At 47.2% G+C, this 25,493-nt stretch overlaps 1 protein-coding gene across 9 annotated transcripts in view; it reads right to left on the reverse strand.

Moving 5' to 3' along the window:
* Positions 1 to 3,919: 3,919 nt before the first annotated feature.
* Positions 3,920 to 25,493, reverse strand: part of BCL9 (BCL9 transcription coactivator) — a 60,482-nt gene continuing 38,908 nt past the window's right edge. For 5 of the 9 annotated variants that reach the window (XM_042788612.1, XM_042788613.1, XM_032988220.2 and 2 more), the window contains exons 2-9: positions 19,382 to 19,464; positions 16,102 to 16,411; positions 14,207 to 14,523; positions 13,103 to 13,292; positions 12,514 to 12,613; positions 9,838 to 12,067; positions 7,519 to 7,779; positions 3,920 to 6,134 (exon numbers count right to left, since the gene is read on the reverse strand). In XM_042788612.1, the coding sequence (XP_042644546.1) occupies positions 5,017 to 6,134; positions 7,519 to 7,779; positions 9,838 to 12,067; positions 12,514 to 12,613; positions 13,103 to 13,292; positions 14,207 to 14,523; positions 16,102 to 16,154 (4,269 nt within the window). In that variant the 5' untranslated portion in view covers positions 16,155 to 16,411; positions 19,382 to 19,464 and the 3' untranslated portion in view covers positions 3,920 to 5,016. Of the gene's footprint in view, positions 6,135 to 7,518; positions 7,780 to 9,837; positions 12,068 to 12,513; positions 12,614 to 13,102; positions 13,293 to 14,206; positions 14,524 to 15,318; positions 15,404 to 16,101; positions 16,412 to 19,381; positions 20,260 to 25,493 lie in introns of those variants that run through there. The other 4 variants (XM_032988224.2, XM_032988226.2, XM_032988227.2 and 1 more) reach the window with 4 other exon arrangements.

Here is a 25,493-nt window from a genome sequence, read left to right on the forward strand (position 1 = left end):
GGAAGAGCCGAGGAATTTCTGGGAACATGGAATAAAAACTTCCAGAAACCAACAATTTCCCAAGGAACCAGTGCATTTACATGAATAGGCTGACTCTTTGCAAGAACTGGGAAAGACACAAATCCCAAAGGACAGAAAAAGAAATCCAAAACTTTCTTACCCTGGGCTGTTAATATGAGAACTGCTGACACGAGCAGCTAACGTGTCCGACCTCAAGTGTCCTCAAACTTGAGCTGGAGCTGCTAAACCAAGTTAGTCTGCCTCTCTTGCTAGTTTAGTCTGTTGTAGTTAATGCAGGTTGGTCAACTTCAACATTAAAGACTCTTTTTTTCATTTTGCATTGGAAACCTATCCTCATATAGTATGTTTCATTTAAGACAACGTTAATATAGTAGGTAATTGGCAGGATAGATGTCAACTTAAATTTAGGGTTTTGTTTTCTCCTCATGTAAAGCATCCTCTTCTAAAGTTTCCAGTATCCCAGACAAAACAGCATCACTTTTCTTTCCTGCCTCGTGATCCAACTCAAAAAAAAAACAACCATAAGCTTAAAACCTGAGTACGCAACGAGTCATGAAGACCTACATCTCTCAGCACAAAAGGTTCGCTGGTTCAAAGTCAAAAGCAGATGAAGAGAATTTTTGGGGTCAAAAAACTCAACATAATAAAGCTAGCAGTTTGGGTCTTTTTAAGGCCTGAAGAACACTCCTGATAATGCACTTTACCGTGCTCTTTCTGCTTAAGGTTAAAGCTAGGTGTTACGCATCTGCCACAACAAACAGCATTACCAGAAATGAGTGGAAACGACACGGACTGGCTGAAAACTGAAAAAAACTTTCAGTCAGAGGTCACCTCGCAGGAAAGATGACCCAGCACGCATGCAAGACAGCTTACCTTTTTTTAGGTTAAGAATTACTACCAATCAGTACAGTGAAGTGTGCTCTACTAAATACAGGCCTCTATCAAACATGGATCATTTCTCCTCAAGAAGTATCAAGATAGGGAATGGGTTTCAGCCAACAGCCTGACAAGGCTGCACAAGGAAAGCATTCACCACTGTGAGTGCAGAAGAGCACCACGAATGAAATGTAACCTTTTCTGCCACCAGAGTGAAAACCGGAAGAGCAGACGGTCAGTATACCAAGCACCACAAAATTAAGCTCTGTGTATACCATATTTGTAATAGCCCCAACACTATAGCACAACAAATGATGCATTCCAACAGTCTAAGCAGCATGTTTAGGATTCACACTTACCCTCTGGAGGAGTTGGACACCCACATGTACTCCAAGACAGGATACATGTATTGTACCAGAAGCACCACCAGCATTCAAATCCCAGCCAAGACTGATACAGATTAGATCTCCACATATTGGTCTGTCTTCTGAAATGTTACCCATTAGATACCACTAGGAGGTCAGGACTCAACTTGTAAGGCTGGTTACTTGCTTGTCATGTTCTTTGGTAGATTAGCTAGGCCATGATACAGGTATAAAGCTCGAGTTTATCTGGATGGTGCTTGAATTTGCCAGTGTACTTCACAGATGACCTGTTTGCAAGAGTCTACTACTTTAAAACAAACAGATTTCAAATATCTTAAACTTTTGATTTAGCAGGCGCATTACTTTACGTTTCAGAAGTTCACCATCTGCTGGGTTTACCTTTTAAGTCTCTCTGCACTCCGGCTGCGCAGCCATCTGGGATGAGATAATTTGAACAGCAGACTGTTTCCTCCCATGTTACTAGAGAGGAAGAGCAGCCAAGCATGTATGAATAAAGTCTATTTCATTCTTTCAAACAAAGGTGGAGGAGGATGATTTGAAAGTTTGTTGGTTTTTTTTTTTTTTTTTTTTTTAAAAAAAAGAGGGGGAAGGGAGGAAAACTAAAAATGGCAACCCCACTTTCTGTCTTCAACTGCACCATGACTACCAGAGCTGAGTCACAGTTACTATTGATTATAAATAAGCAGGAGAGAACAGAGCCTGACTTACAGATCCCAAGGTAAATTTGCAAGGCTGGCAGCTAGAAAGCTTTTTCATTTGCGAAGCAAAAAAGGGAGAAGTGGAATCAGAGCAAAACAAAAGAAGTTCAGTCTGTATCTACTGAGCTGTTTTTCCGACCGGAGCCAGCTAAGGCATTAGCATCTCTCGTCCATCAGCTGGTGCGAACCAGGCAACGCCACTGAGGTTAAGTGCACCTATATGGCCTCAGGATAATCCATGTCTTCTGCATTTTCTGTAAGAAAAATCTTGTTAAGATACCGAAATGCCAGCATCTTAAGGTAGATGGACACAGAAGGATCCTTAATTATCCAGCATCTTTAAAATGTATCCTTTCACTATCGAATGTCTTTGAAACAGTGCATCCCCTACGCTATTTTTTTCTAGAATAAGTCACAGTCAATCCAAATCCTTTGCTACTCAAAATACCTCAACAGGCACGGGAGGCACTGAGAAAGATTGTTAAAAAACCCCAAACCCTCCAGGTTTCTATGTTGATCAAGAAGTTCGCTTTCTTCAGCATGGTAAAAAAGTCAGGAGGCATGGCAGAAGTGGCAACACTTAGAAGTTGCACTGTGACAATTCCCCTGCAAGGTCCTCAAAAGGGAGCTGTGCAACCATTTAAAGAAGAAGTAACTCCACTCTGCAGAAATAACACTTACTGTGTCATTGTCAACTCTTTCTAAAATCTTGACAAGCCCATGCTTCAGGCACGCTGCTTGTCTTGTTAGAGGGAAGCACCACAACATACATCCTACACTTTGTCAGAAGAGTAATTCTCACCCAAATTCATTGCAAATTTGCATGACAGCACAAAGGTGAATTTGGAAGCAGGCAATAGAAGGCTCTGAGGCTTGTGTGCCCCCAATTGCGCACGGCTTCACTCATTTTGTAATACTAGCAGCAAAACTTTGGTTAGCTGGCCGGCAGCAATTCTTTTTCCACCTGCTAAGGATCAGTTAACTCTGAAGTACTATCACGCACAAGCATATTAAAGGTACTCATTCTCCACAATAGCCAGCCCTTTGAGGAAACTACTCATTGAAATCATTTCAAGTAACAGTAAGTGGAAGGAAGAACAGAGATTACACACTCCATACACAGTGCTGGGGACCACAGAGCAGCCAGCAGCAGAGCCCACACCCTGCCCTACAGATCCACCTCTGGCTCATCCTGGTCTTCTCCAGGAGTGCTGTTCCTGGAGCAAACCATGCTTCAGCATCCAGTCTCTCACTCCTCATAGAAAAAACATAAAACCTTCTTGCTGAAATTCTCTCAAAAGGCAAGTCTGAAAAGACAGGGGATTAGGAAGCGATCGATGAAAACTGCGGCAAAGCAACAATTTACCCAGCAGGGTTGTCTCGATAAAAATCTGCTCACTGACAATTTCTCTCTCACCTTTGTTATTTAAGTCCATCCGTTCCCTGCTATTTCGGCCTCTGAGTGCCGGCTGTCAGAGGCCCTACCCAATCCAAAGGCCCCGCGGGGACACACAACCCCAGCGCCCCGCACAGTGCTGGACGCCGGCGCTCAGCAGGCAGGCGCTGCTGCTCAGGGAAAGCTCAAAACCCACATACCTTGTAGTGCTGCAAACACACACCAGGAGGAAGTGACGGAGACAAGTTTCATCTATTCCTTGACCGTCAACAAACGGAGGAAGACAGACCGTAACTGTTGTCCCTAGGGCGTTCTGAAATAAGACCTCACTCCAAGGGAAAACAAGCTCAGTTCAGGATTAAACGAACAGAAGTGCCTTGCAAGGAGCACACAGCTGCCTACAGACCAGACTTTTAGGAGCTGCAAAAGCCTACCCCACCTGGCCTCTAGGCCAGCTGTGATAGTAAGGAAGAGCAAACAGTCATCTGGCCAGCTGTGTGATGCACACTGAAACAACTGGACTGGATAAAGACAACAGTTCATTTTTGTAAGAAACAATATATTTTATTTTTCTGACACCACAGCCCTGGCGAGTGGTTTTGTACCAAATTTAATGGAGGTTACACAGAACGTTTTACGCTGGGGAGGAAAAAAAAAAAAAATAACCACAAAAAAAATCCTGGATAACTTTTAGTGTCTGTTCCACTCCCACATTAATAAAATCACTTGGGGTTTCTAAGAAAAGGAGAATAGGAAACAGTGAGAGAGACTACTGTAGGATGTAACAGTGTCCAAGTCCAGCCCCTTCCTAAAAGTGGGAAGAGTCCCCACATGAGGAGAGGCTCTCCTAGATTTACTCCCCAAAATAACACAATGTATTGCAGCTGCCATAGGAGGAGACAGAAGGGGGACGGAGAGAGAGAGAGAGAAGCCTATTTAATAAAGAGTGGGAGGGAGAGACAGAAGGTGCTGGACAGCACGCCATAATTTGAAAAATATGTCCTTAACTTATTATTTATTTCTTTTAAAAGATTCCCCTCACCGAACTTAAGTTCCTTTTTGTGCTTTTCATTAATACTCTGCTCTGAGGTCGTAGTTTGGTTTTTCTATACATTGGAGTTGAAGGAAAATAGTCCGAAGTTCTGAAGATGGATTCTCCACCTAAAGTAAACAGCCTAGAATCCCATTCTCCTCTCACCCCAAAGACTAAAGTCTCTGCTAAAATCCCTTTTACAATATAGTACAGTACACAAAAAACCCCAAAAATAACCGAGAGTCCTGGGAGAAGCCAGTCCGAAGGACGTAAACATACAGAGAATGGTGCAACTTGTGACAAATGGCAATTCTCAAAATACAGCTACAGATTCTCAAAGCAGGTGCCGTCACGGGATACCCAAGTCCACAAAAATAATTTTTAAAAAATAAATCTTAAAAAAAAACCAACCTGTTAAAATGAATAATTTTTTTTTTTTTTTTTTTTTTCAGGTAATTCCATACATTCGAGATTTCCCAAAGCATCCTCTGGTCTCTTTTCACCTATTGCATGGCCAAACGGTACTCCTGAAGCTCCCGAAAAAGCCCTCAGGACTTGGAATCTCATCTTGACAAGGATCAGAACATCCAGTCTTACGGTAGCAGCTTAAAACATCATGTTCCCTGGGTTTCCAGGGCCTTGGCTAAATCCTCCCATGCCAACGTCAGCAGCCATACCTCGGGGCCTCATCTGGGGGGGAATCATGATGTTTTGTTGGGGTCCCATCATGCCCTGCATTGACATCATCATGCCCGGTGACCCTACGGGGCCCGGGTGGCTGTACAGCCCCGCGGGGGCTCGGTCCTTGCCTGGGATCATGCCCACGGCGGCCACGGGGTTGCTCATTAGCGCGGGCTGGCCAGGCATCGCCGTTTGTGCTGGTGACATCATGCGGTGGTGCGGCCCCATCATGCCTTGCTGCAGGAAGGCAGGCGGTCTCATCGGGTTATGGCCGGGCATGGCCGGAGCCGTCCCGAGAGGGATATCCGGAGTTCCCACCGGCCCGGGGCCCCCCATGCCAGGCAACGTTAGTCCCATCCTCGGGGTCTGCTCTCCTATCATCCCCTGCATGTGGGAGAACCCCGGCCCAGGACCCTGCGGCTGCTTGCGGCCTGGCACCTCCCCACGAGGGAAATACTGTAGTGTCTGGCTAGGCTTCTCCGACGGGATAATCCGGGACAGGTCGAACTCGGGTATTCCCGTGGCTCCAGGACGGATCACCTCCTGCAGCTCTGGATCAGTGAAAACCGAAGGCATATTGTTTCCAAGAACAGTGAAGGAGTCTGGACCGCCAGGGCCTCCAGTCTTGCAAAGTGCTGGATCTGTCGAACTTTGGGGCAGGTTGGTAGGACGCCCCAGGGGTCCTTCTCCGTGGAAGCCCATTCCCGCTGGGAAGTTGCCTTGTCCACCGCTGGGCCCGTTGTGTGGAAATGGCACCTGCTGTGGAGGGGACTGTACGGGAGGGAACCCCTGTGGGAAGCCCAGGCGTCCTTGAGGTACCATTGGAGACTCCTGGGAACCGTGCCCCATCATCGGGTTGTGTGACATCAGGCCGGGTCCCACGGGGACCCCGTGAGGAGGTATATTGGGTCCCATAGCATTTGGAGAGGGCATCTGGTTGTTATGGGAAAGAGGCTGGGTCATTCCCATTGGGCTAAGAGTTGGCATTGGACCCACTGGGTTTGGACCTGAAATTCGAGGATTCTGAGAATTAATGCCCATTCCTAGGGAAGAAATAAGGAATCACATTTAGATAACGGACAATAATAATCAATAAAGCTATCAGAGAGCTTTCCGCAAGGTTACCAAGTCCGCACGCACACATACAAAAAAAAAAAAAAAAATCAATGCTAGTTTAAAAAAAAAAAAAAAAGGCAAAAAACAAACCAGTATCAGTAGTGGCTCTGGAAAATGTGATTTTAACCAGAAAATTGATGCCACCTGCACAGCTGCCTCTCTAAGCTTGTCACTGCTGGATCAAAAAATGACTAAAGCCTGCTCTGTAAGTAGGATCTCAATCCAGCCCATACCTTTACTACTTCCCTGGCAGGCTAGATGACACAGGCAGTAGCAAACATGTCTGTGACAGATTATCAGCATATGGACACTCGTCCACTGGGAAGTGACTGAATCTCCTTTCAAAACTCAAGAAGTGATAAATCAGGTAACCCTTGTAAGACTAGGAGGTGGCGATCAATGAGGTTAATGAGCTATCATCAAAAATTTATTCAATTAGCCAGCTTCCCCAGGTATATTCAGTCACTCTGATCATTACTGCGTGAAACAAACAGCAAAGCTACAGGTAAACTCATCAGGAATTCATTACCAATTGCCACTCTCATGAAACATCCACTCATCCCCTCTTTCAACTGTGTGAATGGGCTACAGCCTACTTTCGTACTAAATGTGCACCCATGAATATTAAGCTATCAGCAGGGATTGGATTTCTCATATAAACATGCTCACCCACAAGACAGCCCCAAAGGACAATGTTTTATTTTACGTTTCCTTTAACTCTCAGGTAGGGACCCGGACACTTTTCCTCAGTTCTGGCTGAGGTCACCTGCCATTGCACACTCCCTATATGAAAAGATGTACCTTTTGAGAAAGCACTCTAACATTCTCTTCTATAACAAAGGCAATACACAAAACCCAGGAAAAGACCAGATGATTGAATCAGTGTCCAAAAAAAAAAAAACCCACTGAACCAAAAAAAACCTGTGAAGCTTCTACGGCACTGCCTTAAGACAGGGGAAGAATGGTTTCCTCTGGAAAACATGTTGTAGGTCTGACCCTTATTCCCATGAGCAGCCTTCACTCACACATGTAATTCCAGTCTGCCTAAATGGAAATCTCTCCAATACATAAGGGTTTTCCAGATTAGACACTTTCTGAAGAACAGGCACTTTCTGGACAGAAAAAAAAAATGGTTGCAAGGAGGATTTCCGTCTCTCCATTTTAGAGATTTGCAACTGCCTTCCTCAAAAACAACCCCTGGCTATATATTCTTCAAGTTTTTTCCCTATCTTCACCTGATGAAGCTGCTATAAAAAGCATCCTCACTGTATTGACTGATAGCTTGGGCTTCTGGTCCTTTGAGTTTCTTACCTGGTACGCTGTTCATAGGTGGCAAGTTTGGGGAGCGCGCTGGAGGGGAGTCATCGTCCGAGCTGGCCACAGTTTTGATGGCATCATGATAGAGCGGTGTAGAGCTGGGCATGGCAAATTTGGACATCCTGGACATCATAATGGAGAGGGGATTCTGGGAGAGGGTCGGCTCTGGAGGCATTGTGTAAGGACTGCTAGAGGGAAGATTTCCAGGGAGAGTCACAGGAGCAGACTGGCTGACTGTGGAAGGAGGTGGACCACCTTAGGGAAAAAAAAAAAAAAGAAAAGAAAACGAGAGAAAAAAAACACTTTAATTTTTTTCCCTTCTTACTATCTTTTCCTTAAATCCCATCCTTTTCTCCGAGAAATTTTAAAAACTAGAAATCCCTTTTACTGCAAGAGACCATCTGACTAATTCAGTCAATGTCTGCAAAAGGTAACCAGACAAATAAGCCTATTGGTCAAGATGGTTAACACTTGTTATCCTGGATTCGGCACTTCCACTGGAACTATCTTGAGTCTCTACAAATCCCTACGAGTAATTAGCACTTAAGTCTGAGAATCCTACTATTCAACTTCCATACACTGAAGACAGACTTAAGTACCAGGTCTAGCCATAAAAATCAGAATCTATAGTCAATTAATTGTTCCTGCACTCACCAAATGTCAACTGTAACTCTTTTCCCTTTTTCTTTAGGAGGTAAACAAGCACAGAAGACACGGGCAGCACAACAAAAGCTGTAGCAGGTACTATGCTGAGACATGCGAGCAGATCTCTGACAAGCTCGATCAGCAGCAACAAGTAAAACTTCCTGTTTATGTTTCATTTCAGGTTTTATGTGCATGTATTTATTGCTCATTCCAGTTAAAGAAGCCTTCTCTGCACCTATTAGCTTAACATCATCCTTTGCTCTCCCAAAACTAGAAATAACTGCACTTCCAAACTCCTTTGTTCTTCACAGGTGAATTTCATGCTACTCAGACCACGTGTGAAGGAAAGATGCTAAACTGAAGCTGTAGTCACTAAAAATTCACCGCACATTCCTCAGCCTCCCCACCCCCCCTCCGACAAGAAAAAGGAGAACAGAGAATACAAAAACCCTGCAATGCCAACACATTCATGCTTCGGAAGAGCTGCACGTAAAAACATTCGTTAAGGAGAACATCAAGCACGGACTAAAGCACTCCAGGTTCTGACCTGGAGGCGCTTGGGCTCACGCCGGGCAGGGCCTCAGCAGCCCCGAGTGACACCAACACCCAGGCTTGGCCCTTGCCAAGCACAGAGCCCGGGGCGGCAGCTGGTGTGAGGGGTTACCCACCGGCTGCTGGCCCTGCTCCAGCAGGTACCCCCAGGGCTGGGTACCCCCAGGGCCGGGTACCCCCAGGGCCGGCCACCCCCAGGGCTGGGTACCCCCAGGGCCGGCCACCCCCAGGGCCGGGTACCCCCAGGGCCGGGTACCCCCAGGGCCGGCCACCCCCAGGGCCGGCCACCCCCAGGGCCGGGCACCGCGCTGTAGCCACAGCGGCACTAGAGGGCAACGTGGGCAAAGGGCTCCGCTCCAGGGCCCAGCGGCCGCCGGGGCTTTGGGAGGCCCCGATGTGCGCCAGGGTGAGCTCCGGGAGGGCTGGGCAGCGGGAAGGAGAGGGCAGAGGCGTCTGCCAACAGCCCAGGGATGTTCAGGGGCGGGGAGGGTAGCACCAGCAGCTGCACCCCGAGGTCCCGGGCGTGGAACGGATCCAGCACGCCACCGAACGCTACATACGGTGGCGTTTAGCTCTCTCCAAAATAGATCAAGCCTGAACAAATGTTAGCACACCTCCCTGTCTGTAGTGGCAAACCTAGAAAGCACTAACCATACCTAGATACGCAACTGTCTAACTATGCTCAGCACGCCTTTGTAGGAGCCTTTTATCTCAAGGTGTTTTCGTGACATCAGCAAGATCTTCACAAAGCTAGAACCACCAGGAACTACGGCAGAACACCCAAAAACCCATCCGAGGAGAGATTTCTCCCATCAGTACTCCACATCTCGTCACACCCCTTGACCCCACCCTTTCACTTTCATGTCCTCCGAGTGACCAGCCCTCACCTCGACACACAGGAGTTACGGTGCAAACCCACAAATACAAGAGGAGGAGGAGGAGGAAAAGTACTTGCGCTCCACTCACGTAGCCACCCACCAGGCCCTCTGCAGAGCCCCCCTCACAGGGGCAAAGCAATGTCTCGCTTCTGCCACCCTGCAAGCAACTTGTGGCACACCCCAGGGTAACCCGACGCAAACCAAAGAGCCCAATCCAGCTAGCAGAGGCAGCACTCACCCGACTCTACGTTCCCCAGCATGGCTGGAGAAGACATGGTGAGAGATGCCTTGTGGTTCGGGGGAATCCCAGGGCTCTGCAAAGGAGGCTTTGGAGATGAAGTCCATCCGGGAGAAGGTGCAGGGAGAGACGGAGACTTGAGGTGGACAGGAGAAGCAGCAGCAGACCCCAAGACAGGGGGGGACTTAATGGAGGCAGCGGCAGCTGCGGCAGTGGGGCCCGCAAGCATTCCTGCCAGCTGGGAGGGCGTCTGAGGGGACTTGAGGTTCCCCGAGGGAGACCCCATCATGGGAGACTGGACCTGGCGCATCGTGGGGGACTTCAGGGGGTTGATTCCTGGCGAATGCACCTGACCGGCTGCAGAGATGTCCAAGGGCTTGCGGCCGAGGCTGCGCTGCGCAGGGGGAGCAGTGTTGAGGCTATTAGGGTTACTGGCGGGATTGAGAGGTAGTGGCGGCATGTGGCTGAGCCGGTTGTTAGTCCTTTGGTCAGACCCAATCTGTTCTCTGAGATTTCGGAGACCGACTCCTGGGCCCTGAGACATGGGAAGGAAAGGCCTGGGACCCATGCCATACTCCTGCTGCGGGTGCTCCCCAAACGGCAGCGGCACCATTTTCTGCTGAGAGGAGAGCATCTCCGAGACGCCGGGCCGCAGTTTCATCATCTCTTCCGGCCCGACTCCTGCCTCCCTCAGCTTCTGAGGGACCAGGGGTGGGTTGGTGCCCATGCTGACATTCATGCCCATGTCCCCCTTCATGCTGCCAGGGCCCATCCCGAACTCCAGCTCCCTGCTAGAGGCCATTTGTGGGGGTATTCCTTTTGGGAAGTCCCCCCTGGAGGGGCTCATTGGCCCTTCCACTGGCATGCGAGGGAAGATGGGGTTGTTCCCAGGCTCCATGTGTCTCTGGGAGGGCATCATTCTGTTTATCTCCATGCCAGGCCTGATGCCTTCCATGTTCAGGCCAGGAGGGAGGCCCATCTGTTTCTCAGCCAGCTGCTGCTGGTAGAGCTCTTCGGGCAGGCCCTGCGGATTGGGGAACCGCTCCCCTCGGCCAGGGCCGCTGAAGACGCCCTGGCCGGGAGGGAAGTTTCGGCCATCTGGGATTTTTGGCACATCATCTGGCCAACTAACTCCCGAAAGCCCAGGCCGGGAGGCGGGATTCGGGACACTGGGGCCCTCCATGTCAGGGTTCATCATTCCTGCAAAACCAGGCAGGCGCATCTGGCTCCCGGGCACGTTGGGATGAGGGGCCATGCCCCTGGGGGGCAGAGAGTGCGACATGTTCATGCCTTCAGGGAAGGGCTCTGGACCCCCAGGTCCCCAGCCCTCCCCAGGGGTCATCTGGTAGGGAGGAGGAGGGCCTCGGACTACCCCACGGGGCCCATGCTGATGGACCATCATGTCCTGCAGGGAACACTGCTGCACAACCACCTGCTCTTGCTTTCTTCTCTTCTCCTCGTAAAACTCCTGCTGCAGCTTGAGCCAGGCCACCTGCTCAGGAGTCATGTGGTCCAGGTGGTCTGGGCCTATGGGTCCTGACTGGGAGTTCATTGGTGGTGGCCCCATTTCGTCTGGGGAAAAAGGCATGTCCCTGTGTCCTTGAGGGCCAAACGGAGCCCCTCCATCTGTCCGAGACCCTGACCCTTTGCCTAAACTTTGGGATTGAGCCATCATGGCCTGTATCGGCCCTTCAGGTTTCTTTTGGGGACCATCCAGCACCCCAGCATTTGGGGGTGGCCCCCCACTTTGCCCTCCCGCAAACTCCTTCTCATCAGGGAAGAGCATGCGCTGTATGTCTCTCAGGGTCTGCAACGAGCGCTCTCGATGCTCCAGCTGCTCCTGTGACAGTCCATCTGGATTCTCGCCCAAACTGGATGGGTCCCCACCAGACACCTGCTGGGGAGGACCTTTGGGGTCTGCAGCGGAGCTATTGCTACCTTGGGAAACTGGGCTAACTGCTCGATTATTTGGGGTTGAACTCTGCCCAAATCCTTCTGTCTGCAACGGGGTAGAGTTGGCAGGGCTGCCCACAGACATCACTTTGCTTTCCACACTGGGACTGTCCTGATCTATGGGACACGGGGGGCCAGTGGATTTGGAAACCGGCGCTGACACGGGTGGAGTCGGCTGCATTTTGGCGTTCTGGGAAGGGTTCTGGTCCTGGGCAGCGGGGGGCTGGGGCTGCGGCAGGGGCTTGGGTTCAGTCCGAAGTGCAGTGATCTGGGGGTTCTGCAAGAGAAAGCCACATGCTGTCACTCGCTCTTCTTACAGCCGTGTCACAAAAGCAGCAGTGCAAATGAAACGCCCTGTGTCTCAACCCCTCCAGCCCACACCTTGCAAGGAAGGGTAGCCTTCATGCAGCAATTAGAGCAGCATCTGGGGTACGCAGAAACCTGTTTTGCTCAAGCATTACAGCAGGTACCCCTTGCTTCTGTGCTAGCTCTGCATGAGCAGTGGGTCAGAAATATACTATCCAAATACTGCAAGACTCAAGCTCGTCTCTGGATGATCCGAGACCTTTATTTGCAGAAGGCTAAAACAACAACTGTCTCCCCCTCTCTCTCTTCCACCCTAAAACTTATTTCAGAGTGTGAATAATCATCCACCTCTCTGAATCAGACACACACAAGCACGTTTACCATTTCCCTTCCCACCCACATGCAGGTATTCCCTACCAAGGGTACAGTGTTTCGTTCTGCCTTGCTGTTTGAGATGTTCTGGATATGAAAGGACACGATGGTTTCCACCTGTCCCTTCAGCACAGCTTCTGCAGCCCTGCAAAGACAGACAGATAGATGCACATATCCAGTCAAAGCTAAGAATCAATTTTTCCTTACCGCCCTCCCTTCTATCCTTCGGCTGGCAGAAGGGAGAAAGACTTAACCACACATATTTCACTCCAGATGAGTAGCAAAAGAAAAATGCTTACATCTACGAACTCATCAGCATTCAGGGTTCATGTCTCAGTTTAAGCCATCCTGGCTGCTACTCACTGCATGGATTGCAAAACAATATCAAGCTGCATTTGCCAAAAAAACCAAACCCACACCTTGGAGGAATAAAAAAAAAATTAAAAATCACTTCTCAGAGGGCAAGAGGTAATGACATTCTCCAGTTCAGCCCCTTCAGCATCCCTCAAAATAAGTAATGACCTTTTGCTACAAGAACACACTTGATAGAGAAAGCGCACTTGAGAATCTCTTAAAAAGGGAGCACAAATATAAGCCCTGCTCCCTGAAGACATTCAGGCATCTACCTACTTACTTGTTGGCCATCTCAGTAGAAAAGACGTAAACCACTTTGGATGGAGTCTTCTGCCCACTTGCTGGCTCCAAAGCGGCAGACAGGCCATGGGAAGGTGTGGAAGACCTTGGGGCTGAAGCACTTGAAGGAGTCATGGAGTGTGTTGTGTGCTGAGACTCCTGGGACTTCACATGATCAGCAGAATTGCAGTCTGGAAGGGGAGAAAGAGGAAAAGAGGGGAATCACTGCCTTGGGAGCTCTTCGGAAACCATTTCTGGAAACTGGTCAGAGCTTTTCCTCCTCTGAAATTTCCCACTTCTCCCTCAAGCACCACGAAAGGCAATTCTTTAATTACACCATGCATCTTCCCTCTAATGCCATGCTGCCCTTCAGGCAACCTCTGGAAGAAAACTCATCGTGTCCCTTTCCAAGGCAAGTGGCAGTTCCCAGAGCTGATCCTTCTGAATTTTCTAATGGCCACGCAGAATAGCAGGAAAACTACACACTAAAACGAACAAGCATAAATATGTCTGTGCCCAAGAACCCTCTGTGCAAAACTTTAATTTTTTTTCCTTCAGCCACCTTAACCAGGTGACCTAGCAAATGGACAGTAAAGGAACGATGGACAACTGCACATCTAGTCTGTTTTTACACTGCTTCACAGAGGTAATGTTGGAGCCAGGAACAGAACACAGAAAGCCCAACTCTCTGGCTTGTGTTACCAGTCAGGGTGCTATGTGTTATGTATCTGTGTTGACAAAACAGGCTTGCATATTGTTCAAACCTCCAGTTACAACAGAGCAGTTCCTGAAAGGCCAAAGGCCAGAAGGAAACCAACAGGTTGCATTTGTACTTTCAAATCCTCTGGGGGAGTTTCAGAGTTACAAAGAAACTTTCCCACCAGAGTCAGGTCTGCACTTTAGCTTAGCATGAACAGGACGTTTACCGATGCCAGCTATGACAATCTCTCCTCTTCGCCTGCTCTCAAGACCTTTAGACTTCATTGGCTGGAACTTAGAGAACATCAGACAAATAAATGTTTCGCTAACACTTGCATAGCGATTCTCCATCTCAGAGAACTCAGACTAATTGTCTGCACTTGCACACGAACCCTGGCAAACGTACCTTTGATTTCAGGGTCGTCATTAGGAGTCCCAGCTTCCCTCTGCTCAAAAGAGTCTGCCGAAATGCTCCTCTCTCTCTTCCCCTTCCCCTTGGCACCATTTCCAGCCCCGTTCTTCAGCCCCATGCTCCCACCTGGGCCAGGGAGCACTTTGGGGGGGTGACCTCCACTTTTGGGGTCACAGGGAGAGGGCTGGGATTGGCTGGTGGAGCCCCCTTGTTTGCCCTGGTTGGAAAATTTGGAATCCAGCTGGGGGTTGCCAGACGGGGACATCACTGTAGGGGGACGGACCATCACCTCCTGCTTTGATTTGGGGCTACTGGGGACAGAGCAAAGAAAGGAAAAGGAAAAAAAAAAAGTGACAAATCACACCATTGATTCATTCAACCCTGTAGGAACAGATTAGAGAGAAGCAGAAACAACCACTGCCACCTTTGCAAGCTAAGACAATTGCTGACAAATAAAAAATGCCTGCAAGCTTAGAGTCATGCAGGTGCTTTTTTGAACATGCCCTGAAAGGGTTATTATCCAAGATGGGATCTCATTGCTCAAGAAGGCACCAGGGCAAGCAACAGACCTGCCAGATCCCAGGAACTGCTGTCACATGAGGACCTACCTCTGGGGCTTCTGTCAATAAAGACAACGGTTTCTATGTGCACAGAGAAGCGCCTCACACCAAGACCAGCTCAGAGTAAACAAACAAGGCACAATAAAGTTCACCTCACCACTCTCCTGGACCCCAACTATATGCTGCAGCTCTGAACAGAGCAGAACCCCCCCACCTCCTCCCTTGCACCTCCCTATCCAGTTCTACAGGGAGCACAAGGAAAACCCAGCATTACTGCAGCATTCATCATACATTGGGGCGAGCTGCCAGGAAAACACAAACCTCTGACCGTGAAAACAATTAAACCAGCTACAACCTGCCTCTGAATAAGGAAAGAGAAGGATACCATCTCCCTGCACACTCCTGCAAAACAGGGCAGATGAAGCTTCTTTAATTTGCCAAAGGAGATTTAGCCTTTCCTTCCCTCTTCCATTCAGCAAATTGCATCCTAAAAATATTTTTCTCCTCTGGGTTTTGCAGAGGTATTAGCCACCCCTTCCCCCTCACCCTGCAGTTACTCCATTGCTAGCGCATCTTCTGCATTGTGTTTTCCCATCATCACTACCACTTCCAACAGGCAGCACTTGCTAGCATCCTCACTGCGGGATCCGCACAAGCCGTTTCTTCCTCTGGACAGGCATCTGACTCAGTGGCACTGCCTCTGAATTACTCTTAAGCTCCAGATGACCTCTAGGAGTAAATAAGCAAACCCAAGAATGCTGTCAATCAGACCATCGTGAGTCCCTAGACACTGCTTCACTTCCCTATTTTTCTCCTTCCCAATCAGCAGAGGAGAGATGCTGACCTGCTGCACTGGCAGGTGAATGATGCAGAGGATCTCAGTGCACAGCTGATCAGTTCTCCAGGCTGTTCAGGCCAGTAATATGGAGGAAGCATTTTGTGTGAAAGCACAGGCAGAGAGACCTTCTGCTGCCCAACTATCCCTCAGGGAAATGGATAATTAGAATTGGGGGGAAAAAAAAAAAAAAGAAAAAAAAAATAGAAACAGCATGTTTACTCTCCTACAGCCTATTCAGACACGAGGGAGGAGGGCGTGAGGAATGGAGCACTCGCACCTCACGGGCTGACAGCTTTCAGCTCACCCCGAGCCTAGCAAATGTGGAGGCTCGTCAGCACTGTGCAGCCAGTGCTCAGGTACTCGGCAGGTCCGATGGGAGCACAAGGGAGGACCAGTAAGTCACATGCACCAGTCCTTGGCTACTCCTGCAGCAGAGCAGGACAGCATCATGCACCAATCCAGAGCAGCTAACTGCGGGCTCCTCTCCTTACCTCTGTGTGTTGCCTGACGGGGAGTTCCTCACTTTGGGGTTACTGGAATGCATTGACAGAAATCCTGAGCTCACAGTCCCACACGCACGCAGATGGGCTCTCGTCAAGTTCCTCTGGAGAGCGTGCCGCCAGAGGCAGCGTCGAAGCCCTTTCTGCCACCCGCTTCTCTCAATGCTGGCTGCCCGCTTGCCTTTTTTCTCTTTGCTCCTCGCTGGTTTTGCACTGGGTGCTTCCCTCCTGCAGCTCCAGCATTCTCTAGACGCGTGCCTCCTGCTGCCCAGGGGAAGTCTCGCATCTCCAGGGCACACTGCTAAAACCGGCCCACAAGAAGAGAACAGAAAACCAGTGAGAGACTTCCCAAGCAGATGTGTCTGGTGTGAAGCAGTAAACGGCAATTCTTCCCCCATTACTGAGAAGACACAGGAGAAAAGTTTTCAGATGGCTCAGCACACCTGTGTATTTCAAACCGGAGACAGCCCTGGCTGGCCAGTCAGTTTGCAGGCAGTGAGGCCACCTTCCCTTTATTCAAAGCAAATCACTCTGGAGTCAACAAAACAGGGAAGCGCTTCATATCTGGACACTTTGAATCCGCATCTGTGCTCAGCTTGAAGACACCTCACAGACAGTCAGTAGGAAGCCAAAATTACAAATCCCCAACATGACTTAGCTATCCAGAATTCCCCTGTGAATGGCCATAATCTGATATTTCTTAAGAACATAAACTGCTCAAATCTTTTCTGTCTCCTTGGTCCAATATAACTAGACATATGTTCAATGATGTGTGCTAAGGTTTGCACAAAGGGAGGAAAATAAAATAAAATGCCTTCTTGACCACCTGTAAGCAACCAGCTATGCTGTGATTACTCCAAAAATTCCAGATTAGTCACCCATTATATCTATTTGAAAGGCCGAAAGATCACTAGAGACCTACCCTACTAAATTTGTTCAGCAACAGTATAGAGACTAGTAAGACATTTGATTTTTTTTTAAAAGGCACTTTTTCAGTTTCTTTCTAAGAAACAATATGTATGACGCAGGCAATAAGGCACATGAAACTATTTCTGGAGGAGGAAACTATTGAACATTACTGTTTACGTCCTTTGGGCTAAACTATTTTGGAACAAATTTCTGTCTTGTTTATGTTTCAACAAAATCTCTCCTGTTCATCTCACCTACTCAGATGCAAATCCACTTAATTTAGAATCTAACCAAGATTTATTGTTAATGTATTAAGCATTGCTAGTTAAATATTATTCAAATGTAAATATTCCCAGTATTCTTTCTCAGCACCAAAGAAGCAGTTTCTTCTTGTGTATATCAAATGAAACAAATCTCACCAGACTGGGAGTGTCTTGAATTTTATGAAGAAACTACTGCTCAAACTGCATTATAAAACAAAAATTGGTTTACTTACATGCTGACACCAGAGGATTAAGAAACACGGGCACTATATGACCACCTCCGGCCAAGGAGAGTTATCAGAATTTGCAGTATTGAGCACCATGGCTTTCCAGTTCCCCAAATTAATCTTGTGAGGTTGTGCCATTACGCTTTTTAGTGACTTTGCACTGCTGTACCTTAACATGGATACTGTTCCACACTGCAGTTGTCCCATAAAGCTCTACATCACCTCCCAAAATTCTCCTCCATACCACATGCCTCCTTCATGAGCCAGAGAAATCATCCTGCTCCCTATTCTCACCTCCACTCTGTTGCACAAACCCAGTAATGTGGGGAATGCTTCTGCAGTAAAGTTCTCATTTTTAATGCCTCCTATTAGGCACAATAACATGAACTTCAGTCTGAGACACATGCTTCTGGAAGTATCAACTGGTTATCCCACTATTTTTGAGAACAATGTTGGAGTTACTCTACTACTATTGTCACTACTACCATGCTGTAATTGGAGCTGGTGCTATACCAATACATTAAAGACAAGAGAGAACATCTTCACAAGTATCTGAACTGTACCATCTTTGCATGCAAATTTGGCTCTTATGTCTGTTTTGACAACGAAACTGTAACATTATCAACAGCACCTAACTCTGCTTTTCAAAACAGATCTATGCATCTGTAAAAGTTAGTGAAACTCAGTGATACTTGGGGGTCCTCACTTAAGGTGAGGGCATGACTGAAAATATGGTGAATTTCAGATAAAAAAAAAGAGAAACAATAGCATTAAAGTGAACAAAGCTCAATGCTAAAAGCACAATGCAGATGCCTGTGTGATGACCTTAAGCATTCTAATTGTTTCATTCTCCGCTTTTCCACTTTTGATATTTATGCATTATCATGTTACTTTTTATTATGAGAATTTTATCAGACTCCTAGCCTTGCACAGTGCAGTGAGAAAACACGAAGAATCAGGATCACACTGGCTGCACAATATTTCTGACATCACCAAACTTTAAAGTACTTCATGGGGGGGGGGGGGGGGGGGGCGAAACCTCCAATTTTTTAACCCTACTTTTTTATTACCCTATATACATGTATCCTCCATCTATTAGAATTGATGCGCTCTGCAAGGGAACTGTATTTTCCAATCTCAGTTTAAATTTCTTCTTACCAGAGAGAGCTATAAAGGATACATCAATATATTCATTGGTGGAACAACGGCAACTCAACTTCCTCGGCTTCTCATTTCTGCACACTGGGAATGTACCATCTTTTATAATGTGAAATGGAATGCCTCATGATTTTTCTAAATGCACTTCTAACATATGTATGCCTGGGAATCTAGGGTTCAATAATGGAAAAGCTCTAGAGAAATGTATTTTTGCAGCTGGAGTCTGCCTGCTATAGCAAAGCCTTTATCATTGCTCTAAAATTAGAGGTAGGGTCACTGACAGTGAATGGTCAAGCCAATTTTCAAAACATTTTGGCAAGCTACATCCCAGGCTGTATTTTCAGGATTGCTTTAAGGTATGCCAGGCAACGGCTACAGGGAAAAGGGATGGTTCAACTGGCTACTCATTCTCACCACCTCTCCCCTGACCACATCAGGGAAAGATCTGAATGGGAATTAACCCAAGGGAAGCAGCAGAAATCTCTATTCAGCTGGATTAGTCCCCTGATCTGGTTGATCATGTAACCACATCAGGGCCACTGCAAGCTCAAAGGAGGAGGTGAGAACAGGTGAAACGTAGCCTCATCCCACTTGGTTGCAACTTACAATTTGGATGGCTTAAAATGGCTTCAAACCTCAATTGCAGAGACAAAAGAGACACACCCACATTTATGGAGTTACGATAGGTCCTCGCCCTTCCAACAAGTAGCTTACCAAGACCCCTGGTGTCACGACACGGCAGTACTCATTGTGGAGGCCATGAGTTGCAAACCACTCGTCTCGCAAGGAAAGATCACCTGGAAAAAAAGAGAGAGGAAGAGTTTCACCAACAAGAATGCACAGGCAAGCATCAAGCCACAAAAGCAGGAATCAAAACTCGCTCTGAACCACTGACAAGGGGAAGCCTCTGCTCAGACTGGCAAGATTTGTCAGCACCAAAAAAAGCCACCATCAGACTGAAAGAGTATGGAGATGCATGCTGCACATGGAGGGGAAATAGGTCAGACCTGCTTTAGCACTCCCACATTTGAGCCAGCTGGATTCCCATGAGCTCATCTGTGCTTAGAGAAGCTGGCACAAAGCTCAGACATGTAACCTCCCCTTCTCTGCACCCATCTCTCTTCAAAGGCTCACCTTCCCCTCACTATGTGCCCAGCAACTTCTGCCAAACCCCCGTCCTTCATATATACAACCTCCTCCACAGCCAGACAACATGTAAATAAAAACACCAAGCATCAGGTAAAGCCAGGTAATCGCATCTAGGGGAAAACCAGGTTTTAGAAGGAAGAAGCCCTATCTACTGTTCTGGCAGTTCCTACTTCACGTCATTGTGCTACACTACAGGGAGAAGGGAATCCAACTGCAAACCTTCCCAACTAAGATACACGGTAAGTTTGCTTAAGATAGAGGGGTTGGCCCCATCTCGCACTACGGTTATTTCCTGTAAGGCCAAAAGAGCTCATGGCCCAGGAACTGATCAGCCACACTTTGAGTAATGGAGACAACTCTGCAACAATTAATGTTCACTTACATGTTAAAGCAAGTTTAAGTACCCGAAAGTTCAGTAATACAAGGAAACGTGGGCTCTGAGGAATGGCTTAGTGGTAAATTTGATGTCAGTAAAGAAAAACAGAGCAGCTACCTGCCAGCTTCTCGCTCACCCACTGTGAAAACTGGAAAGGCTGCAAAAACAGTATGAATCCAGACAACATTCACACTGGCAGGACCAGCATGGTCTCTTGGAGCACTCTCAGCTATTTACACAGCATGGACAGCCTTGCAGTTTAAGTACGACTGCAAACTGAAATTGCTACCAGAGGTTTTCTGTGTAATCCCAATGCATTCTGCTGACCAGATCTCCCAACAGGAACACAGGAGCTGTTGCGACGCTCAATTAGTTACGCATTGTGAAACCCTGTGCACATTCTCTTCCCTCCAACATTCTCCAACTATTATCTACTGCAGCTTCACCTTAATAACATAGCAATGTGCTGCCATGTAATCCACTTCAACAAAACTACAAAAACTAGTCCCAAACAATGCAGCTACATTCTCCACCCAGTCCAGCCAAATCAAACAATGAAATCATCAAGGTGATAGACCATCCTTATCTAGCCAAGTCACACCTGCAGACAGAAGCTGAAACAAACACCTACCGCAACAAGCTGCTTCATCCAGTAAAACCTACCACAGCAGCACAATCACCCCTGAATCCAATTACCCAGTTATATCTCCTCTCCCCATTCCCCCACCCAATGAAACAATACCGGCTAAGCCATGCCAGTGCCAATGACGACATACCTCTAGCAAAGCAGGGACAGAAATCACCTTTTCCCTTGGAAGGGAAAACATGTCAACACCAGCACACATCAGGATGGAGAGAATCTGTCAGGGCAAACAGTTGGAGCTCTATTGCTTGAAATATTCAAGTCCAACGTGGCAAAGCACTGGAGCAGGGCAGCCTTACAGACCATAGTTCAGGACAGCAAGAGGGACACAAATGATCAGACAGGATCCATCTTTAAAGTGCCCCAGATGGTTATTGCAATGTAATTCCACCCCCTAGTTTACCAACTCTGCTGCTCAGCTGCATGGTTTTAGCCTGCAGTTGGCCCAAGACAGCTTGCTTCATGGTGAATTTAAGAGCAAAAGGGTCAGAGCGTGTACAGAAGCAGCTACCACAGAGTAACCAACAAGACACAAAGGCACGTCTCAGTTTACCTTTTGGTAAAGTATTCATGAACCATCCCTGTACTTCTATGAACTAGCCACCACACTGCTATACTGGAAACAGGAGGAAAAAAGAAACATCCAGACTAGCTTATTACTCCTTTATGCCCTTAGGCTGCAGAAGCTTGATAGTGACAAGTGGTCAGGTACTTGGACAGCATTATGGCTGCTTCAGCAGGAACAGCTGCAGCTATCACTGATTCAGTTCAGTCTTTTCTCCCTCTTTGAGATGGAGAATGTGGAGAGATGAAATAAAGGCATACCAAATAGATAAAAGTACCAAACTTGTGGCCTTACTGTGACATGAAGCATTAAAGGCAAGAAACCTCTTTCTGTGTGAACAAGAAAGAGCACACTTCTTTTTTCCCCATGGCCTTTCTGAGACTTTCAGTCTGTGCTGGACTGAGGGTGGTGAGAAGTCCAAAATCAGAATGGAAAAAGAAAAAAGGCTGGAGACCTGCTGCCACAGAAAACAAATGATAGCTCTGAACGCAAGCTGAGCCAGCACCCTGGATTGTAGCTTTGACAGTGGAGTGGGCAAGAAAGGAGAGAGAGAGGAGTAGGAGACTGCTCTGGGAAGAGCAGCAGCTTCAGGAGGGACCAAGAGCAGCAGCACCAGCAGCAGGAGCTGTTTGAGCAACCGCTCATCTTGACAGCCACTAGGATGCAAACATCTGCATGTGCATCCACCAGTGGATTCCCCGTGTGACCAGAGAGGTGGGGTAAGGCAATGAATCAACCGATGCTCTCCTTCAGTGCAATTTTACTGGGAAAGGCACATCCTATTTCTCCAATTCTCACCCAACCATGTAAGAGGGAAAAGAGCTGCACTGGCAAAAGGCAACTCCATGACACCCAAGACACTCCAAGAGCTACTGCTGGTTTTCACCACCTGCTGCACTTACCAGTTTTGTTAAGCATATGCTTATTTTGAACACTTAGCTGAACTGCATGTTACTTTTTAATAAGCTGCTGTTTAATAAAGTACTTGATTACACACCTCATTGATAAAGAGTGCAACTGGGAAACAAGGAGGATGCAGGAAGTGTTATTCAGTGCTTTTATTGAACCGTCAGACTCCCTTAAGATCATAAACAAGTAAAAGCAAATAGATAAATTGACATGAGTATTCTACACCCCACACATCTTCCCCCGACACTTGAGGATACAGGGGTACAGGACACCCTTCAATCCCTTGAACCAGTCCCAGTTTCTGGATACGGCTCCTACTAAGGGCTTTGCACTACACCTTTAAATCTGCCCCCACCTCTTAGCAAAAGGTGTCCTCCTCATCCTTTCCCATGAATGCATAAAGCATGTGCCTGTAACACAACTAGTATTGGACCCACCACTGTTCAGACAGGTTTATCAAAAACGCTGCCTCACCTGTACACCAAGTGTGCGCTGGACCCAGGGAATCAATTTCAACCAGCCTAACTCTGTCCAACTCTACCCCTTCCAACCACGGCTAGCACTTGTGACCCAGATGAAAACTAACTCTAGAAGATGTGATTAGTTTTCACAAGACTAGCTTCCTGTTTCAGCCAGCCAGGTGGCCACATGCTCACTGGCGCTGGCACAAAGGAGGCAGCAGCTGCTGATGGCACAGGCACAGATAGGCTTAAGCTGGTTGTTGAAACACACTGGCATCCTTCTCCTGCCGGGTCCCTCTACTCTTTCTTAAACAGGGGCAGAAAAAACATCAGGTACCTAAAGAACTGCTGGAGCTAAAGACATGCATATTGATAATGTCGATACAAGACAACTCTGCTTGTCCAAGCAAGTCATCAGTAGATGGCCTGACCACCGACTGTGCCGGCTCTTTCCGTTGCAGGGTTTGCAGACCTTGTCCTTTAATCAGACTACACAGTTATCACACAGCAGACTTTCAGCTGATTTGCTCATGTGCTCCCTCTGCCACTTGCACCAATGGTACCTCATACCGTACACTGACCATACTCCACCCAAAACAGCTGTTGATTTGTGGAAAATACCATGTTCTGTCATTCCCTAGCAAGGCACATATCCCATTCACTTACAAATAACTTTCTCAACCTCAGTAGCTAACTTGTAAATATTAAGCTGATTAGATAGCAACTCACAGCCAGTCACCAATTTCTAGATGGTCCTAACTTACACTGAAACAGTATGGACTTTTCTACATTTGTCTTGGCAGTAAAAAATGATGCCATATGCAAAGTCCTCATGGTTTCCCAAAGCCAAGAATTCCTCCTTAGGCATGTCAGAGAAATCACTGCTACTCCCAAGCCTGCACAGCATTAACGTCTTTGCTCAGGGTATTGTACTAGAAGTGACTCTCAATCAAAAGAAGAATCAAGAATTTGTCACCTAAACTCATTCTGCTACATAAATGTGGGGACTACACAATCTTCACCAGGCTCATTACAACCTCTACAGAGAAAACAACTCTTCTTGTACACACGATGTGCATGCACCTCTCAACCTCTAAAGCAAGGGCAGGTTATTGCCCACAACTACCTTCATCCCTTGAAGCACAGAGAAAGGGTAAAAAGATAGGCTCACTTAAAATTAACACCTCAATGACCTACAAGGACGTTGACAGGGAAAGAGCAGGCAAGACCCTATGCCATTACAAGAAAGAGAAGTTCCTTCAATTAGCTCAAATTAAAGAACTTAGGATCATGGGATAAACCTCACAGAAACTGTAAGAATATACCTCATCACCCCCGTGCAAATTCAGCATGTGCACGGTCATCTAAACGGAGCTCTGCTGAGCCTACCTGTGCCTGTCTGTCCACATATCTTGAGTAAGACCGTGCAGATACTCTTTCTCCCACGCTTCCCACACCCTCCCCCCCAGCCCCTATCACTATCACCGACATTTCCCAAAGAATCAGTCCCTCCGGAAGCCCATTCAAAACAGGGACAGTCACAGAATTTCCAACTTTTTGCTCTCCATCCTTAAAAAGTGTAGTCAAGACACTGACAAAGCACAATACAAACCCAAAGGCTCAGAGAACAAAGCGTTTTATGACACTTCTCATGTAACCATCCCCTGCTCTCAGACAATGGTATCTCCACTGACTATTCTCCTTCTTCCTCCTTCTGAAAAGCACACGGATAACCAACAGCAGCCATGATGTAAAAGCTGTTTAATTAATTATTCTTTTTAGGTATTTACAGAAACCATTCTAAAATAATCTTTTGCAACAGGCACATTGTTCACTACACTCATAACAATCACTTTTAAGAACTGGAACACTAACACTTTTTGTCACAGAGACAACTGTATGTCCATTAAACTTTATTTTTAGTGCATCTAAAAACATTTCAGTGTGTTTTTAATACAACAGTGATGAACAGCTGTCCTAGACAATTGCTGATTTTGTACAACTCTTTCCACAACTCCTTCCCCAAAGTAATGGAGGAGACAGACACTTATGGACACTGTTGAGCAGATTCAAGGTATACACAACCAGACACTTAAAGTCCCTTTCAATTTCTCAGCTGCTATTATGTAGGGAAAAAAAAAAAAAAAAAAGAAAAAAAATTCAACAAAACCTGAATGACTTGGTCCACCTGGGACTAGAACAACATATTGGCAAATTCTGACAGTTCCAGAGATCAGTTTGGGGAAAAAAAAAAAAAAAAAAAAAAAAAACCAAAGAAAAAGCAAAGCCTAAGCTACAACTATGTGCTTTTGCACAGGAATGCTATGAATGCTTCCCCTTGCTGCTCACACCATTTCAGCTTGCCAGCACTGGTTGCATTTGCAGGTGCAGGTCAGGCAGACTGCTGCCAGGGCGTCAGGCACTCTGTCCCGTAACCCGTAGCGCGCCATGACATCACGCTGACCTCAGCTCAGCCTCGGCGTGCTCCAGCACAGCTGCCAACATCAGTTCAGCTCCACCTATGTTAGCAATGCTGGGAGCAGTCCATGTACCCTACGACTGGAGTTTTTAGCACTTTTCGTGGAGCGTCACTTACCTGAGCAGCAGCCTGTCTGCTCTAGGGTTCCTGCTATTCTTAACACTGATAAAGATCAAAAGCTCTAGCAGTAAGGGATTTCTCAAGAAATATTTTAACAGTATTTCCCTAACATATGACAAGGCTT

This window comes from Tyto alba, unplaced genomic scaffold, assembly GCF_018691265.1.
Source record: "Tyto alba isolate M040663 unplaced genomic scaffold, T.alba_DEE_v4.0 Super-Scaffold_14, whole genome shotgun sequence".
NCBI lineage: Eukaryota > Metazoa > Chordata > Aves > Strigiformes > Tytonidae > Tyto > Tyto alba.